Source organism: Schistocerca piceifrons, chromosome 2 (genome assembly GCF_021461385.2).
Source record: "Schistocerca piceifrons isolate TAMUIC-IGC-003096 chromosome 2, iqSchPice1.1, whole genome shotgun sequence".
Taxonomy (NCBI): Eukaryota; Metazoa; Arthropoda; class Insecta; order Orthoptera; family Acrididae; genus Schistocerca; species Schistocerca piceifrons.
In genome coordinates, this window is record NC_060139.1 from 142,474,715 (window position 1) to 142,495,406 (window position 20,692).

Consider the following 20,692-nt stretch of genomic DNA (forward strand, 5'->3'; position numbering starts at 1 on the left):
TATTACTTGCTAACAAAAACAATTTGAAACGGAACTTGTCGATAGCAGCTGCTCTAAGTTTTTACTAATTACTGTTTCTCTTCTGGTAGTTGGCTTTCTTGTATCTTATGGCCTCTTTTTTGTTTTCTGGTAGGAAACAGTTTTCGCGTGGGTAGCATTCTTTTTTTTTAAAAAAAAGAAAAAAGAAAAGAACGCCGTATGTCATACGTATATATAAGGTTTCCCTTGGAGCAGGCTGCGAAAAATTTCCTGAGTAGATAGAATACTCACAATCCTTACAAACCAGAATATTAAGTCCAAGCAGTTATAATTAATAGTGGATACGTAAATACGGCAGCTTGCTATCGAAACCTTTCATATGCATTTATTTTTAAGTAATGAATACAGCGGCTAGAAAAATATAGATTCTCCGTAGTTACTAGGGAAACTGCACTGGCTATCATTTGTATGCCGTCGACATTGCTTGGAAAGTGCAAGAGAGAGGAATGTTAACCAAACACGTCACACTAAAAGATCTCTAAGCATGCAGATAGGTTGCTTTACCGAGAATTGTTAGGAATGTTACAATTTCTCAATATCTACAGCAATTTAGTGACTTTCTCGATTTTTAGGAGCTATGAAATTTGACATACGTAGGCCCATTTCGGTTGAAATGTGACACCTTCCGATAGAATTCAAGCATTCGCCGAATTTCCTTTCGTAAATACTACGCCCTTAGGTTAGCACACATATGTTGTCAAAATAAATTTCTTTGTCGCTGTTCTGATGTTCCACTTTACAGCTTTCGCACTTTTTTTCAAGCTTATGTTGTTCATGCTCTTTATAAAAAATGCCTCTGAGCACTATGGGACTTAACGTCTTGGGCCATCAGTCCCATAGAACTGAGAACTATTTAAACCTAAATAACCTAAGGACATCACGCAGATCCACGCCTGAGGCAGGATTCGAACCTGTGACAGTAGAGGTCGCACGGCTCGAGACCGTAGCGCCTAGAACCGCTCGGCCACTCCGGCCCGCCATGCTCTTTGTACCTCTTCCACCATCCCCTTTGTACAGTTCTGTGTTCCACGATCACAACACAGCTTATGAACTTCCGCAGTGTGGAAAGCATGAGGCCGGGTCGTTGAAGGCTTGAAAAGTACCCTCAAACATCGAGTAAAAATTTTAGGTTGCTTATCATTACTCCTGAGAATCTCACCTCACAGATCTGTTGCCCTGGACATCATCAGCCAGAACATTATGCCCAACGACCTACTACCGACAAACACCCGTCCAGACGATAGCACCGTGACGTGGCGAGGAATTACTGCTAGTCAGACACATGCAAAAGTGCATGAAGTACCAGTGAGCGTGCAGTCCGTGTCTAGAATGGGGAAGGCCCGCAGTCCATCTGAGCTTGACCACGAACGGATTATGATGGATCGAAGGCTCGGCAAGAGCATTTCGGAAACTACACGACTTAACAGGTGCTTGAGGACTGCTGTGATGAGTGCCTTCAGCACATGGTGAAAGCAAGATGAGCCCACGTGCGGACATCGTGGGGTTGGGGAGACAGCACTCATTACAGATGTCGAATGTTGTAGGCTTGGCAGACTGGTAAAACGGGAGAGGTGGCCAGCAACACACACTGCACCGAACACCCCTAACGATGGTTCTATGTGGCCGACGATCCATGCATGTGCCAATCTTAACACTACGACATCGGCAACTACGACTGAAATGGGCACGTAGCAATCAGCACTGGATCTTGGCGCAGTTGCAGTGTGCTGCATAGTCCGATGAATCCCGATAACCTTTTCATCATCCCTGGGAGTGCGTGAATCCGTTATCTTCCGAGGGAACAACTCCTTGACACCTGCAGTGCCAGACGGAGACAGGATGGAGGCGGCTGCTTTATGCTTTGGGAACATTCACGTGGGTGTCCGTGGGTCCTGTAGAGCATGTGCAAGGCAGGATGATGCCAAGGACTGTCGTGCACTGTTTGCAGACCACGTGACAGTGGCATATTTCAACTACATAATGCGCCATGTCATAAGGCCAGGAGAGTAACGGAGCGGTTCGAGGAATACAGTGGTGAGTTCCAATTGACGATTTCGCCAGATCTGAACCCGATCAAACACATCTGTGATGTGATCGAACGTGGCATCAGAGTTCTTCTTCCCCCTCTCCTGATTTTACAGGAACTAGGTGACCTGTGTCCGCGGATGTGGTGCCAACTCCCTCCAGCGACCCACCAAGGCCTCATTGCTTCCATGCCACGATGCATCACCGCTGTTATCCATGTCAAAGGTGATAGTACCGGCTATTCGTTAGGTGGTCATAATGTTCTGGTTGATCAGTGTATACGGTTGCCTTACAGCCTGGGAAGAAGACATTGTTTTCCGCGCCTTTCGCAGAACTCTGTTTGGTATCCTTTAACCTTATCAGTATAGCCATAAGGCATTGTTCAGTCAAAAATTGCAATTCTGGTTCCAAGCCATTGTTGTCATTAAACGACTAGAATAATTCACTGAAAGCAGCTTGCTTCGTCAGCAGTACCTCATGCTGAACATAAGAATATGCTGGTCCCATTATTTATTGGCAATTCTCTTGAATCCCTGTCGCAGTCCATGTTCACCTACGCATGTGAGTACTCCACATACCGTGAACACCCGTGCTGAATATGATGGAGTAACGTCACCCTATTCGCTGTCTGTGAAAATTATGCTAACTCTTGAAATGTGTAGAGAACAACGTGAGTGTGTGGAACCAGTAAGAGCCTCAAAACTACATTCTACGGCACGCCTGAATGAAAACAACACTTATCTAACAAAGAACGAAATTTTATTCTGAGTTACACTGTTCCGTCGAAAGTACAGACGGAAAACATTTTCTAGTACTCATGATATTTCTAAACCAAGTACTTCAATTGGTTTACCAATTACAAAGATAGACGTGATAGGTAGCTTCATGTCTTTTCTCGTAGATACCAGGATTTGAGAAAGAAGATGTTCTTTTTTACGTCTCACATAAGAATTAACGTGGGGTTAAAAATTCACCCACAAAATCTTGTTTCGTATTGCTTCAGCAGCTAAACTGTCAATATCTTCTTTTCATCCTTCTTCTACTTAACTTCCAAAGAAACAAGTGTCGAATAATTTGTCTTCAAGTCTCAAGGATAATTAAGTGTCTAAATCAAAATATGAAGGCTAATAACTTTACGAAATCAGTAAAATAGTGAGCTACACTGCAGCAGAATATAAAAGAGAGTTAACAGACAAAGAACTACAATAATATAACATAATCAACACAGTAGCCCTGTGAATTTCTCAAGCTGATTATGGAAACAAAAAGGGATAGTGAAGTCGCGGCTGTTCATATCTGGATATTTAATTTTCTTTGTGTCACTAATGACTTCTTTTAGTACCGCAGTGAAGTTCACAAAATAAAATCTTTGCTATAATTTTTTCTTAGATTGCACGGTAAATCATTAGCTCCTTCCGTGATCACTTTTCTGTATTTTGTATATTTCACGATACATCACTGTAATGTACCCACTGAGAAATTTAGCCAAGTACTGCCTCAAACTGATCTAAACCGTTAGACAGGTTATTGTGTTACTGTTGCAAAAATTGAAGGTGTATCGTAAATGACGCTCGTTTCTCTTTACCACAGCAGGATTAGAATAAGAGCGTCAATAGATCCAAGAACCGTCAACACACCAAACTATCCTCAAGCTTATAGTTTGGCAAGTATAGTCGTTTTCACTACTCGGAAGGCTGTAGTCTTATATTTGATCATCTTACATTTGATCATTTATCTACATAATGATAACGACGTTCTAAATTTGGATGCTTGAAACAAATATCTGTCTGTAATCCACGAAATGCAGATCTCATATATTAATCAATTACTTCACATATGAGACTCACTATAACACAACGGAAATGTAGCATGACAGTGTTGTTCCATTGATCCACAATTGGTGGTTATATCATCCTAATGATTTTGAAATTACGTTCCTGTGCAGTTGAATAAATTCTATTCATATTTTGTCGTATTCGTTTTTTCTATTCTTAAGATCATTCATCTCGATGACCTGAGCAATGTAATCATTTAAATTTTCATACTTATATATCGACGTAGTAATTTTAAAATTATGAACGGTTCTCGCGGTTTCCGACTGAATTGAGGCTTTTTAACTTATACTACGTGTTTAATGTGCACAGCACGTGTGTTTATATATATATATATATATATATATATATATATATATATATATATAGAGAGAGAGAGAGAGAGAGAGAGAGAGAGAAGGAAGGAGGGAGGTATAGTGGTTAGGGAAAGGGGCGGGAGAAGGAGATCTTGCTGATGGAAGATGTACAGCGCAAGAAAGTGATAACGACCGATACGTGTGAACTTCCCCGTGCTGCTAAAGGTTTGATATAGTTTACAAGAGATATACACGTGGAAGCTGGTATTATACATGACGGTATGCGTGTAACAGTTTCGTTCCTTTCGTCTTGCATGATATAGTCTTGCTTACTTCCTCTACAAATTAATACCGCCGAGTGATGAGGCGCAAGGCGAGAAACCGGATATATTGGGTAGGACGGGGTTTCATATCTTCGTTAGGCCATCCAGATTTAGTTTCTCCGTAGTTTCCCTACGTCGCTTAAGATTAATACCGGCATAATTCACTGAAAGGGAATAGCAGACTTCGCACTCTATACTTTTGCGTTCCGTGCTAGTTGTCCGTCTCTCATGGACTCCTAGTGGACATGAAGCTATATCTTATTCTTGCGTCCTACTTCAGACTAAATTAATTTTCTTTATTCACATACAGTTTTAGCCATAGGTCATTTACAGATATATTTTTCTTCTTTTTTTAACGTGTTGTTTGAAAGTAAATGATGGCTGAAATTGTAGCCTATGACAGATCAGAAAAGAAATAAGAGATGACAGTTGTGGGCGGTAAGGAATCATTCAAAAAATTAAGAGGAATTGTGTAGTCAAGTGCAAGGGAAATCATTTAACATTCTTGTTTCTACAGCTGTTTGAGGGATCTCGTGCTATTGATCTTGATTTTTACCAGAGTGAAATAAATTTCGACCTGAATGGAGTGTAATCTGATTCGAGGATCACAGTATCAATCAGACTTTCAATGCTTGTCTTAAGGTTTTGTTAAAACTAACTCCATTGCTGTATGTCCCCGCCGAAAGCTAGGTGTTTGCATTAGTCCCTCCCTGTTTGGGCTCACTCTGCACAGGCAAACGTACATCCATCTCTGATCAAAACAAAAACATTCCTCCTGTTACAGCCACTCAAATCTGGGTTAATCTTGTGGCACGCAAAATTCTCGGTGACCGCCGAGTCACTGTATTGTTATCGTGGGCTTAATTAATACGCTGACAGCTTGGCACTATAAGATTTGATGGCAATTTGCAGAGGTGAGGTAATTTTTGCACCACACAGCATTGCCTAATAATGCGACAGCGTACTGTGAAAGGTGGCTACACTGAGTCAGAGCGCCAGAGATCGCGCCAAAGAATTTTATTCCGCCGCCTCCACTGGCAGTGCTTGTTCAGAAGGTGTGGTGGTTAGTGCTTTGCTGAGAGGATGTTGATAGCTGTATTATTTGAGGCCATGTCGTGTGCAGTTGTTTTGATGGGCTAGACAGCAGATGTTGTTCGAATGGAGATGTTGGAATGATCAGAGGGTATTTTTCGTCAATATATATGAAGGTAAAATACATTTTTTTAAATTTTTTTTAAGTTTCTTAACTAACAATGTCTCTTGGTCAGAGCTTCAGTCAACAAAGCATCTGGCTTGTGTTCATGTATTAGAGTGTAATTCTGATTTCTACGTGCAATCATAGTATTTCTGTTTTTTTTTTTTTAAATTACTTAATTGTAAATGGCGTTTAAAGCATCTTGTCGTATTGAGGAAGAACCGTGCCAGATGTGTACGTTGAATCACACTTCCACACACAGAACAGTTACACTTGTGCTTTGTTTTTTTCGTAGCTTTTATAGTTGCTGGGGACTTAATTAATTAATTAATTGTGTTAACGGAAATTTCCTTTCATTCCTTGTTGTTATTCTATGCAGTCAGATTGCGTACTAATACTAGTCAGAGCCAACCGGTTACGAGACTTCGTAACCGGACAGACAGCTACTAAAATTAAAAATATTTGCATTATATATATATCGCCCGCATCTCGTGGTCGTGCGGTAGCGTTCTCGCTTCCCACGCCCGGGTTCCCGGGTTCGATTCCCGGCGGGGTCAGGGATTTTCTCTGCCTCGTGATGGCTGGGTATTGTGTGGTGTCCTTAGGTTAGTTAGGTTTAAGTAGTTCTAAGTTCTAGGGGACTGATGACCATAGATGTTAAGTCCCATAGTGCTCAGAGCGATTTTTTGCATTATATATAATTAAGACCCCATGCAACTGTCGGGTCTGTTTCTCAGGCTACTTCGCCATCGGCGAATACATCGACGAGGAGGCGGCGAGCAAGTGGCTGCGCCCGATGCGCGAGGACATCTACTGGGAGTGGGTGGTGATCGCGGTGCCCAAGCGCTGGCCGCACCTCGAGCAGCTGGACGCCCTCATCGACCGGCTGATCGAGTCCGGCCTGCTGCTAGCCTGGGAGGGACAGGTACGGATCTGCCAACACGAGGACTGCGTTGGCGGCGATTTAAGAGGAAGTCGGCCACATACGACCCACAATAAATTCAGATACGGATTGAAATACGTATTTAAATCATAGTTATATGGCGCTCTCCAACAGTAATCAGCAACATTAGTGAAACTTCCTGGCAGATTAAAACTGTGTGCCCGACCGAGACTCGAACTCGTGACCTTTGCCTTTCACGGGCAAGTGCTTTACCAACTGAGCAACCGAAGCACGACTCACGCCCGGTACTCACAGCTTTACTTCTGCCAGTACCTCGTATCCTACCTTCCAAACTTTACAGAAGCTCTCCTGCGAGCCTTGCAGAACTAGTAAAGTTTGGAAGGTAGGAGACGAGGTACTGGCAGAAGTAAAGCTGTGAGTACCGGGCGTGAGTCGTGCTTCAGTAGCTCAGTTGGTAGAGCACTTATCCGCGGAAGGCGAAGGTCCCGAGTTCGAGTCTCGGTCGGGCTCACAGTTTTAATCTGCCAGGAAGTTTCATATCAGCGCACACTCCGCTGCAGAGTGAAAATCTAATTCTGAAAACATCCCCCAGGCTGTGGCTAAGCCATGTATCCGCAATATCCTTTCTTTCAGGAGTGCTAGTTCTGCAAGGTTCGCAGGAGAGCTTCTGTAAAGTTTGGAAGGTAGGAGACGAGGTACTGGCAGAAGTAAAGCTGTGAGTACCGGCCGTCAGTCGTGCTTCGGTAGCTCAGTTGGTAGAGCACTTGCCCGTGAAAGGCAAACGTCCCGAGTTCGAGTCTCGGTCGGGCACACAGTTTTAATCTGCCAGGAAGTTTGATATCAGCGCACACTCCGCTGCAGAGCGAAAATCTCATTCCAGCAAAATTAGTGTTTCTGTGTATACCAAACCTAAAACAAAATCTGTTTCAATAAATAATTCGACACTCTTTACAGTCAGAGATCTCTACTAAATGCGACATTAAATTCTTCATTTGAGTGGCCACAGTGTCCGTAGTTGCTTTATAATCCTTAAGAGTATTTTTGTTCTGTCGTTGCAACTACAAAAATGCGTCATTTTTTCACCAGAAGCGTTTCACTTTATTGAGGTAGAGCATCAAAAATGGCTCTGAGCACTATGGGACTCAACGTCTGAGGTCATCAGTCCCCTACAACTTAGAACTACTTACTCCTAACTAACCTAAGGACATCACACACATCCATGCCCAAGGCAGGATTCGAACCTGCGACCGTAGCGGTCACGCGGTTCCATACTGAAGCGCCTAGAACCGCTCGGTCACATCGACCGACTGAGGTAGAGCATCATCAGAGGTCTGTAATTAAGTTATTTACATTTTGATTCGCTTTTAGATCGAAAAACAGTTCATTAAGAATAAGTTGATTCGTACTTACCGTGATTTTCGGATGATTCCTCGCTTGCATCGGGAAATGCCGTCTGCAGGCACATCGTTGATATTCTGTGTTAGACACTGATAGTTGTAATCTAATTTTTATATGTTCTGCAGTGCAATGCATTTCTTATGTTTATCACAACACACTTTTATGCTCACCACGGTATTCTATTTGTTTTTTTACTTCGAGTATGTGTTGTTGTTTGTGTTTTGTAGTGTTGTCAACATAACCTTTCCACTACTTTGTCTTTGACCTGCAACATATTTTTTCGTTGCATTATCGTATGTGTGTAATTCTATTTAATTATGTTTCTGTGTATTTATGTACTGTGTAAGAGTAGAGACGGAATGACGATGGAGGATTTTTTTTTTTTTCTTAGGCGGACATAAGTATACAGCAGATCGATGGAGTCACACAGAAATGCATAGTGCTACAGAACATTTAAAAATTAGACCAAAATTTTTAACATAGAAAAACAACAATGTGCTAGCAGATGGCATTTCCAGATGTAAGTGGGGAATCAGTACAAATAAATCTATTCTTAACGAACTATTTTTCGATCTAAAAGCAAATCAAAATGTAAATAACTTTATTACAGACCACTGATGATGCATTACCTCAACAACGCGAAACGCGTCTGGCGAGGAAATCACGCATTTTTGCAGTTGCAACGACAGAACAAAAATATCCTCAAGAACACCAAGAAATGTTCTGTACACATTGCAACACCAACCAAGAATGACTGTACCTTTTTACTTATTTTTCTAAGCTAGGAATTCCTTGTAGGGGACACACTGACTGTTAAAATTAAGTTTGTAGGACACACGTCGCAATCAACACTTTTTGCTCACCGGTTTTGTTCAATTTAACAAGATCGTCGCTTGATAGTGAATCGTAATTTGATGTAAAAGAACATACTGAATTTACGTTATGGTAATTTATGGCCAAAATAATTGGCTGATTACATTTATGATGTCAGAGATTAATTTGGCTGTGTTACAGTGTTTGTAACGCCTCTTGGCAAATGCATCCTAAGATAATATAGTATATTTATTGATGAGTGCATATCTTACACTTCTCACACACACACACACACACACACACACACACACACACACACACACACACACACATATATATATATATATATATATGATTGAATTTAGCTCATGAAAAGCCAGTTTAATTTAGTTGTATACTGTTATCAAATTACTGCTCTTTCATTTGTATCATTTGTACTGTCACAGAAAAAACAGGTGTAAATTTGAATTGCCGCTATTGTGATGGTAAATATAGACACATCACTCTAACATTACACAAATTTTATTGTGTTGTACTTTCTTTTAAAATACAGTTTCATACAATACGTCTTCAAAAGAATCTTTAATAGTATACCTGCTATGATACACAATTAAAAAATACACTTTTTACAGTGCTTCTGTAAGGATAAATCGGCAGATAGACAAGAGTGTATCTATAATATTTCAGCTAACGACAGTAAGAATCTGTAAATTAGTCTTAGATTACTAAACTATCGATAATTTACAATTGCAGTTGGGTATAAAACAGGACATTTTGAGACTTAGCATTCTGTTACATAACATTAATCGGAAATCTAATAATGGTAACATATTATCGTATAACTTACAAATTATGACTTGTTTTGAATTAAATGTGGTGTAGTAAATTTTACAATGGTTTATTAGCAATGTTACATTTACCTCCCCTATAGTGTTCTAGGTTCAAATTCATTTCGTTCATTTAATACATTTAGCAAGTTTCCCTTCCTTTCTACAAACATTTGTAACTCCTGCAAAACATTTAAAAAGTGTTATTTATCTCCAGTGCTTATAATATCCGTACTAGGTCAATTTGTGCCAAATTATGATTATTTTTCTTCATATGTTCATCCAGTGCTCTTAGCGGGTTTCTACAAATATTTCTAATTCCTCCAATACCCTTGACAAAGGACATTTATCTGAAGTGTGTATTATTTACATGCTATTTTGAGTTGTGTCAAATTATGCTTAGTTGTCTTCACATGTTCATCACATGCTGTATGGTTGGACATTAAATTGTCATTTTCTTTATATTGTACTGCAGCGCCCTTTGCATAGCATATTACAGAAGGTAGTGTATCGAGAACTAGTCGAGGTCGTTAGTTGACCACCCAAGGACGTGGACCATGGTGGCACGAACTGTTGGTGCCTGTTTGATAAACGAAGGTATTATTAAACCTTATGAAAACTTCAAATATATATTATTCACAAAATACGACAGTTGACATATCGATTTTCTGGCAGCCAGCAACACTAGCAGTGTTGGTATTAAAGTTCCACCATAGAACGAGCCGGTCGGCACATGACAACAGTCAGGAGGCGCGTCATCTCAGCTCCAGCAATGACAAGAGGTAATAAATCTCACCTGCATTAGTATACAACCTCGCCAGTGCCGATTGCGGCTGCACACAGCTTCCACGACATGATGGGCAGGCTCCCATGGTCCCATCAGAAACTGCACAAAGGGAAGGCATCTATCAGCTGTGCTTCAAGAATATGAAGTCGAGCACGAATGATCCTTGGCCTCCTCATACAACAGAGACAGGCAGTGCCGAAGTCTGCTCCAAGAACAGAGGAGTGGCAGCAGTAGCGCACCCTCCATGATGACGGATGATGGTTTTGCTTTCAGCCCCTGTTACGTAAGCCTCCAAAGGATCTGTCAGATGGTGACAGCCACAGCTTCCTATCAATCTTTACTCAATACTCGGTGCTACATCCCACTGAGCGCAAGTCCCTCCAGACAGGAGATTGCTCCACAGAAGATCGAAGTCTACAACACACAGCTACTGACACAGGGTTCACATTCTGGCTGTACAGCTTCAAACAGATTAGAACTCCACCTGAACTTAAGTGCTGTTATGGAAGACAGACTTGTGTCCTTTGCTACTGTGACGTGAATATGGAGTCATTAACCCTACTTTTCTTGTCCAGTCAGCAGCTCTGCCTTTCAGGAGTGGTAGCAGGCATATTCTAAGGGGTCAGAGCACTGAAAAACGTTCTTGTGTCCGACTTAGGCTTTTCTGTGATTCTTTGTGCAATTAACATTAAAATTATATCTCTTTGTCACCATGTGGTCATTCTGCGATGGTCGCTGCTCGGGCAGTGTGGTGAAATAGCTACCATGTCTGTTACTGAATCACCAATGTTCCTTTCTCACTGGAACTCTCCCTGGCTACTTGGTCCTTTTTCCCTGCCTCTTGTCGCCAGGAAAGGTCTTTGGAGTTTTTCTGGCTACACTGCTACACTGCCTCAATATTTAATAAATACAACTTCGAGTTTTCGAGGTGTCCCTGAAGAATTCTTGACACACATGCAGAAAATGCAATTATATGCAACGTTCCTGGTTCCTCTCACACTGTGTCTATCTCTAACCACATGGTTCCTAGGTTGCGCTCTTAGTTCTAAAACCTTCTTTTCTTCAATTCATGTTCTTACGAGGATGCATTTCCTGTAAATACACACTAACAGACTAACGGAATCACAATATTTCCCATTCCACGCACAGACACCGCACTTAAGGCGTAATGCAGGTAATACAATACTCTAAATCTTTCTTATCTGTACATCTATAAGTAAACTATTCGACTGGGATTTGATGTACAGGTGGCTTTGGAAATTGTACGCATTTTCGGTTACAATAAAATTATGCTACGTAAAACATAACCAGAATCAGCACAGCACTGGAAACTGCTACAGTTATGGTCAGTACGGTCTGGTATTGTGTCTCGTTAATACAGTTGTATATTCTGAAACATTTGGTCTGCAGTGATTCGTTCCTTTTACAATGCTATGAATTTGTGGATAGAATGTAGAAGGTCTGGTTTCAATGTTTTATTTGGGAAGGCTAGTTACTTCGCTTGAAACACACATCTGTGGCTTTACTGGAAAATAAAACATAGATTGAGGCAGATTTATGTCAGTCGTTCCAGAGACAGTAGCCGGGAGACCGTGTGTCGTACTCACCATTGATTAGCATCCCGTTATCTCTGTTATGCCCCTGGGATTCCGTTACTCATAAAATTTTACTATCACCATGTTCAGAAAAAGCATTGAGTGCCTCCAAAGTCTAACTACTTCCTGGAAATAACTGTGTGTCCACAGCACTTCCCCACGACATTCAGCTTGTCATAGCTGGCCTCTAAACAACTGACATTATCAAATATTTAAACACAATGATCGTACAGCTTTCTTACAACAAAAGGCATTGCCAATTCCAAACAGTATAAATTGTCAACCATACTCTGAATCTCATCTGTGTTTACTTCCTTTCCTCTTGCAATAAGATTTACGCATACAATCACTATCACCGTTATACAGTTTGACAATACCCTATGTCCTATCATTATAAATACTACCAACAAAAATAAATCCATAACAGCAAACTAAGCACGTAGTATACCTGAGTATATCAAAACAGTGACATGTATTACCGACAAAACATTTCACAAACCCATATCAGTCACTCATTCCGCGACGTGCTCTAAGGGTGTGCGGAACATCTTGTATTCCTTTATGAATGACTTTTGATCTCTTTTCTTCCTTTTTCGACTTAATGTCCTACAATGACGATGACTCTGGCGCCTGAGGAAGAGGGTCTGCAGCTCCTTTAGTCAGGTGTGCTTATTATTTTCGTCACTCTGTAAATTCTCTTTCTTATGGAACCATAGGTGTAAATAGCTCACACAGAGCAAAAGCATGCAGCTTAATAATCTTCGGCTATTCCTACAGTATCCCTGCGGTGCTACACCGCCTTTGGCGAATAGCGCCAACAAAGTCACACACCTTCTTAGCTGAGCAGTGTTGAGTAGCAGACATATTTTGAAGAACTGGTAAGGAAATTTTCTTTAAAAGTGTGGCATGAAATTGACGAAATTCAGTATGAATGAGTTTGATGCTATGATTGAGAAAGAAGCGAAGGAGGACTGTTTGTTAGCTTTTCTGGAATGTTGAGAGGTTGAGGTAAGCACCCTAGAGCTGAGCATTGTTTTGTGTTGGTGAAAGTGCAGTAACGACGCTCAGACAGTGGGATTGTCAGGTGTATTTCTCTGTTAGGAAGATGAGGTTTCCCCTGTGTAAATTTATTTCCTGAAGTCATATTACACATGTACTAACGTCAACATTCAGCTGAATTTTAAAGCATTACTGTTGGTATAGAGTTTTCTTTGAATTATGTCAGACGTAGTTTATTACCAGTTAAAATTTCCACTCCTCATTCAGTGTATTATCTACGAACGCACGTTGCAGTCTGTGGTATGGAATTTTCGGTCGGACTTTTTAATGATGCTTTGCAGCTATGTACCCTGTGCGCTCTTTCGTTAAATCTACAATGTTTGTCAAGGCACAAGGTATGCGAAAATACAATTTAGGACCAGGAATAACTTTTGAAGTTCACTTGCACCTTCATTTCCAAAGTCCGGTTATATTCAGGGCAGCACTACATTTTTATAGAAACAGTGAGGTTCAGTTTGTAGACAGTGTTGAGCATATTATATTGAGTCTTTGTGCAATTCAGTGTAGTCATAATTATGGACAGCACTTGAGTTTAAGTTTGGAATTAGTCTGTTTGTTAATCTTTTAAGAGAAGATTTGCTACACAATTTTAGGAAGATTCGCGCAGATATAGAGAAGGAGACGAGCGCTTAAGTTACACTTAAAACGGCTTAACCCTACCTGCAGGTACGGCAAAGATTTTCGTGGACAGTTGTAACTTTCTGATGACACTCGAAGTAACTCTGTATCCTGATACGTTCCTTGATACCGATTCCGGAATTTTATTGTTTTGACCTTTGGTACTTCGGGGTTCGTCAACAAAACCTACTGGCTAAGTGCAAACTGAGGTAACATACGGACACTATAACACCAGCCTGCCGTGGAACAAGTTAATGTTACTGTCTGAAAGGATTTTGAATTTTGACCGTGCGTGAGTCTAATAGATAAAGGTATCGGACTATAATTTTGAATATGGAAAATTAATAGAAAAACTAAACAGACTTTAACCTTGGGATTTAATGAAAGTGGTAAAATTCATATGTGAATTTAAAAAAAATGAACGGAAGCCAGCCCAATTGGGCACATAAATTTGGAAAGATATTTTTAAGAAAATTGAATAATGGTTATCAAACTTACTTTCATTAATATTTCGCTTTGAATACCGCACAGGATACAAACTGACGTAGGGTATTCTGAGCTGTGTATAGCTGCTGTTATCAATAACGCACACTCCAGTAATTATGGACAGCAAATTTGCACTACGCTAATACTAATCACGGCTACCCTCAAGATCACTACTTAAAACAGTACTAAAATGTTACTGCAGGAAGTGCAGAGCTAAATGTGGACTTAGGGGCTTCTATCTCAACTGACATGTAAAAAAACACAAATAAAGAGAAAATCACAATTACACTGTTTGTGTACATATGTATATAGATGAGTATAATGGGTACCCATTAACGAGTGTAATGTCACTAGTCAAGCTGTACGATTGTTTCAGTAGAAAAGACTAATTCAAACAAAGCTACTCCTTAACTTCACTTGGAATAGTTTATATTCTACTTTTCAAGGCAAAATATTCAACACTGAGCTAAAGTAACTAAAAAAAGGGGTCATTCATGATAGGAATCAAGACACCACTAATTTTAAAACAAACTTGTCTCCTTTTTACCACGGGGAAGCAGATTTTTAGACAATAACTTTTACACAATCTGGCACTGTCTTCTTGCAAAACTATAGTTTGCAATACACTGAGAGTACATAAGCAAAATCCTATATGACTTCACTTTTGTTGTTTTACCTTTAACTTTTATCACTCCTTTCACATTTGACAAACAAAAGGTAACCACTTTAGAACACTTGAAAGTAATAATAGTTCATTTAAAACTGGATACTGAGTTTTAGTACCACTTGGGAGAGGACCGTCCATAGATTCCTGATAATGATAGAAATACGGTCCGAAACACAGATTTATAGCATTTGGATTATTATTAAAACCACTCACCCAAATTAACTGGTCCATCGCCATATAAATATATGGATGTATGAAGTTAGCGAAGCAGTGGCGAAGTTTTGGTGGCAAGCGACGTGACAGCTTACTGTACTCACTGCTCTTGATGTACGAATGTTCTATAAAATTTCTGATTGTCGTCGGTTTCCACCATGTTACAGCCATTCCTTTTTGCCGAGAATACCAAATAATAGCCAGTTCCACTTGCAAGGCAAAAATCCCTCGCAAAGCAGCATTCAATTGCCTCTCTTGGCACCGTCGAAGTGTACCGGGCTACGGCTAGTCACTTACTGCGTTCCGTTCCCGCCAAGGAGCCACCCAGTTCGACCCCCACGACCACCTTTTACATTGCTCCATGCCACTACCTTTGAAGAGGGGCTTCACTACAAGTTTTACATTTTACAATACAAGTGCCCTATGCATGAACCAGCTTCCAATTAACAGTGTCTTTCTGATAAACATACACATTTTATAAAAATTCATTATTTTAGCAAATCATTTTGCTTTATTCATATATATATTACAAAACTATAAGTTTCCTGTCACAAATGAATGACTCTAACTAACAAAGAATACGCACTTCATAATTGCAGATACACAGTTACATAAAATAAATCTACTTCTAATCGATTTAAGTGTTACAACAGGATTTATAGTTGTTCCTGCCGCTCCAGCGCTATCATACTTGTTGTTTTTACTTTTTGCCAAAGGTCGCTGATTTCTTTAAAGAACCTCAATTTTTTCCCCGGTTTAGGATCTACTAAGTCAAAAGATTACAGCATCTTACTATCATATACTTCTTCATAGAATGAAAGACCAATACTATTGTGTATTGTTACATGTACACGACATATGGGAAATAGGAAGTCCCACTCTTTGGATGTGTACTTACACAATAACTCAACACTGTGTAAATTTTAAGATGAATCCATTCTGCGCTTCCATCCGATTGAAGGAAAGTTACTACAGTACCCTATGCACTGTCACTACGTTCAGTAATGCCATGAGCTAACTCCTGGTTGATAAACAGCCAAGTAAACCTACGATGAAAAACACAATAATAATGGTATCTTTTTACGTTTCTGTTGCACTGAATTATGGCTATAATGATTCATCTAGAAGAAATTCTTGCCAGATACATTATTGGTACCCATCTGAATGCCAGAACAGAGCTACTGGAATAACTTGTCACCTTTATGATAAAAACTGTTTAGATAGTAGCTAATCTGATTTTATAAATGCTAGGAGGAAAACGCTAATAGGGAAAATGGGATAGGTTGTCGTGACTTACAACAGCCTCAAAGTTAGCGTGGGAAAAGCCGAAAGAAGACCACAGAAGCGCTAGCTGATAGGGGAAGGCGAGCACAGAAAGTGCAACCGCTCCATCCCTCAATCTGCACTGCCTGACCACCGGATTAGCGCCGCCTTAAGCAGTGGACACCTTATACGACGAGCAGTTGTTGATCATGTAGAGGTTTCCCATGATACGATAGTGCCAGGCCTAATGTGAGTGCATGGGCGCTAGCTCCTTCTCATACGATTTCATAGCAGAACATTCTTTTACGCTTGACAAAGCTTACCAAAGGTGAAAGGGCGAAATGTTGTGGGTGGAGATGTCCCGTGTTTCACCTCTACGTTGAATCAGGAGTATTGGAAGTCAGCCTACACACGTGCTGTCAGGTGACAATGTTATTAGCAATTGTAAGGTAATTGGCCAAGTATCCGCCCTCACGAGGGCTTTAGAAGCGGACCTGTGCACTTTATATAGTTCGGTGAAGCACTTTGAAGTGCGAGAAACAGAATTTAATTGTGGACAGATGTATCGAATTCGTAACTGCCGGCATTCGATCGGTGTCCCGTAGGATTCCGAATTTCGTCTATCTCCTTTCCTCAGCACTGCTAGCACTACGCCTCCGAAGGTCTTGAAATGTATGAAACCCCTCCTGTACTGCATATACACTTCTTCTATAGCTTTTCAATAAATGGCAAAAGCCATTTATTTGACTTGGATGTTGGCACCTTAGTATTTCATTTCCAAAATTTCCTTAGTTGCCCGTGTGCAATTATGAGTCCAAACTAAGGAACACTCTGCCATCTCAGCTTTTACAACGCTTAAACTTGAATTAAAAACAAAAACGGTGTCTCTAAAATGGAGTATTCTTTTACCTAGGGGAAACCATAATTTAAACTCAAATCTTCTAATGTTTAATTCTGACGAAGAATTTTGGTGTAGTGGGATTTGCAGAATTTTCAAAATCTGTGTAAGATGCCGTTCAGAAGATAGTTTTGTTTGTGCCATCAAAAAAATACGGTCGGGATTTCTGGACGTCCTCGATTTTTCAAGGCTAGCTCAGTTGCTAGAGACAGTTTTTATCGTCATCAAGTATATTTCTGCTATGCCTGCTTTGCTCGAGTTACTGAAAACAACATTGATTTTAAATGATCTGTAATAACATACTATTAACTTTGCTCCTAAATTGAGTCGTAATTAATACTGACATCTTCAAGCTGCAAAGCTTAGTTTAACTTTCGCAACTGCGGATGATTTTCAGAGAAATTATGTTGTCAAAGACAACGGTTGTGAAACGTTTCCGGCTGTTTGCCAATAAAAATTTGGTCGCATTCAACAAAGCTATTTAAGTTGTGGGTCAAAAATATGTTCAACTGTGATTAACAGTTGAATCATACAGCTGCAGACCTTACACCCTGGAGATACTAGAAAGACTTCAAAGAACGAGAAATGGAATGGAGATGCTGTCACAGTCGTTTTAAGTACAGAGGATAACGCGACGAGCTAAAATTACAGGGCTCTAAGAGAACTGCGGAACTAGTAGGTTGCAGGAATGAAAGGGTTCTGAAGATCACAGGCCTCCGCTTAGCCGTACACTAACTAGCACAGACACGTCGTCACATCGATCGTGGAGTATGGCTACAGAGAGTGCCAAGTCAACAGCAAGCAAAGTTTCCTTACACAAAAACTGTATATGAAACACACAGTGAAGCACCAAAGAAACTGGTATAGGCATGCGTATTCCAGTACAGAGATATGTAAACAAGCAGAATACGGCGCTGCGGTCGGCAACGCCTGTATATTAGGACAACGAGTGCCTCTCTCAGTTGTTAGATCGGTTACTGCTTCTACAATGGCAGGTTATAGAGGTTTAAGTGAGTTTGAACGTGGTGTTATAGTCGACGCTAGAGCGATGTGACTCACCATGTCCGACGTAGTTATGAAGTGGGGATTTTCCAGTACGATCATTTCACGAGTGTACCATGAATATCAGGAATCCAGTAAAACATCGAATCTCCGACATCGCTCTTCCGGAAAAAGATCCTGCAAGAACGGGACGAACTACCACGTTCAACGTGACAGAAGTGCAACCCTTCCGCAAAATGCTGCAGATTTCAATGTTGGGCCAACAACAGGTGTCACCGTACGAACTATTCAACGATACATCATCCATATGAGCTTTCAGAGCTGAAGGCCCAGTCGTGTACCCTTGATCACTGCACGATACAAAGCTTTACGCCTCGTTGGGCCCGTCAGCACCGACATTGGACTGTTGATGACTGGAAACATGTTACCTGGTCGGACGAGTCTCGATTCAAATTTATCGATCGGGTGGAAGTGTACGAGTATGGAGACAGCCGCATGAAGCCATAGACGCTGCATGTCAGCAGGGGACTGTTCAAGCTGGTGGAGCCTCTGTAATGGTGTAGGGCGTGTGCAGTTGGAGTGATATGGGACCACTGATACGTCTAGATACGACTCTGACACCTGACACGTACTTAAGCATCTTGTCTCATCACCTGCATCCATTGTGCGTTCCGACAGACTTGGGAAATTCCAGCTGGACAATGCACAGACCTCACACGTCCAAAATTGCTACAGAGTGGCTCCAGGAACACTCTTCTGAATTTAAACACTTATGCTGTCCATCAAACTCCCCGGACATGAACATTATTGAACATATCTGGGATGCTTTGCAACGGGCTGTTCAGATGAGACCTTCGACCCCTCGTACTGTTACGGATTTATGTAGATCCCTACAGGATTCATGGCGTCAGTTCCCTGTAGCACAACTTCAGACATTACTCGGTCCATGCCATGTCGTGTACAGCACTTCTGCGTGCTCGCCGGGGCGTACGATATTAGGCAGGTGTATGAGTTTCTTGGGCTCTTCAGTTTACAATTCGTGCTATTAGAGAGGCAGTGAATTAAACTGACAAGACCTTGTCAGAGATGGAATCCAGTCATCGGAAAAACCGAGTGGCTCCTAGCTGTCTATAATGTCCGAAGTCTGTTTTTTAAGACCATTCCACCATTTTATGTCGATTAATAGCAGCTTGCAGCGTTTCTTCTTCCGCGCAGAGGAGATGCATACGAGCATGGATAAAAATATGGAAATACCAAAACCACAGCACATTATGATGCCTTATACGATTTATAAAAGCCCTTGGCATTCAATACAACTTCCAGCCGTCTCGAAGCGGACAAATACAGCCCCTGTACGGTTTGCAGTGGAATCGTATATTGGTTCAAATGGCTCTGAGCACTATGGGACTTAACATCTGAGGTCATCAGTCCCCTAGAACTTAGAACTACTTAAACCTAACTAACCTAAGGACATCACACACATCCATGCCCGAGGCAGGATTCGAACTTGCGACCATAGCGGTCGTGCGGTTCCAGACTGAAGCGCCTAGAACCGCTCGGCCACATAGGCCGACAAATCGTATATAATACCTCCTGCAGCATAATGACAAGTTCAAGTAACGATGACGAAGGTAGTTAGCGATCAAGCACACTTCTTTGCAAAGAAGGGCACAAACACTTAATAATGTTGAGATCTAGTGACTGTAGTGGCAGAGGGGTGCAAACAATCATCCTCCTGCTCACAAAACCAATTCTGGACGACGCAAGCTGTGTGGACAGAGGCCCTCTACTCTTGGACCACTGCATCATCATTGGGGAACAAACATTGTACCATGGGATAGATCTGATGGGCCTATGTGGTAACATAATCCTTGGCAGTAATATGAACTTACAAGGAAACCATGAGGCCAATGAAATGCCGCAATATGACTGCCCAGTTATCATTGAAACCCCACCATGTTTCCGTCTTGAGACGCCTACTCGGCCAGAAGGTGGAAACACGGTGGGACAATACTCATCCGACCAAATGACTTTTTTTACTTTTTCCAAGTTTTATGGCCATAAGCATCACTGACGAGTGATACTGGAATTCGGGGTCGCCCTGCATTTCCCTGCTTATGTATCTCTCTATGTGTTGTTTACGTGTCGACAGGATTCCGGAGTTCGACATTCGGTTCTGCAGAGACATTTCCAGCTGTCATTCTCTTTCTTCTCGACACAATCCTCTTCTGTGAGATTCTCTCACGATCACTCGACACAAGCTTTTGTCCGCGTTGTGACTGAATGGACGACGTTTTTCTGCTCTCTCTGTTCCCGGTATAAATCATCGGAACGGTGATTCTTGAAACACAAAACTCTTCGATTAACTTGTTCACGGAAGCTGTCACCATACCAACATCAACAATATGCCCTCGTTCGAATTCACTTAGCTTTGTCATAACAGATTTACAGC

At 41.1% G+C, this 20,692-nt stretch overlaps 1 protein-coding gene across 1 annotated transcript in view; it reads left to right on the forward strand.

The window, feature by feature from the left end:
• LOC124775199 (glutamate receptor ionotropic, kainate glr-3-like) overlaps positions 1-20,692 on the forward strand; it is a 194,334-nt gene that overhangs the window by 135,280 nt on the left and 38,362 nt on the right. Inside the window, exon 6 of the mRNA XM_047250038.1 lies at positions 6,448-6,635. Within this exon, the coding sequence (XP_047105994.1) occupies positions 6,448-6,635 (188 nt within the window). The remainder of the gene's footprint in view (positions 1-6,447; positions 6,636-20,692) is intronic.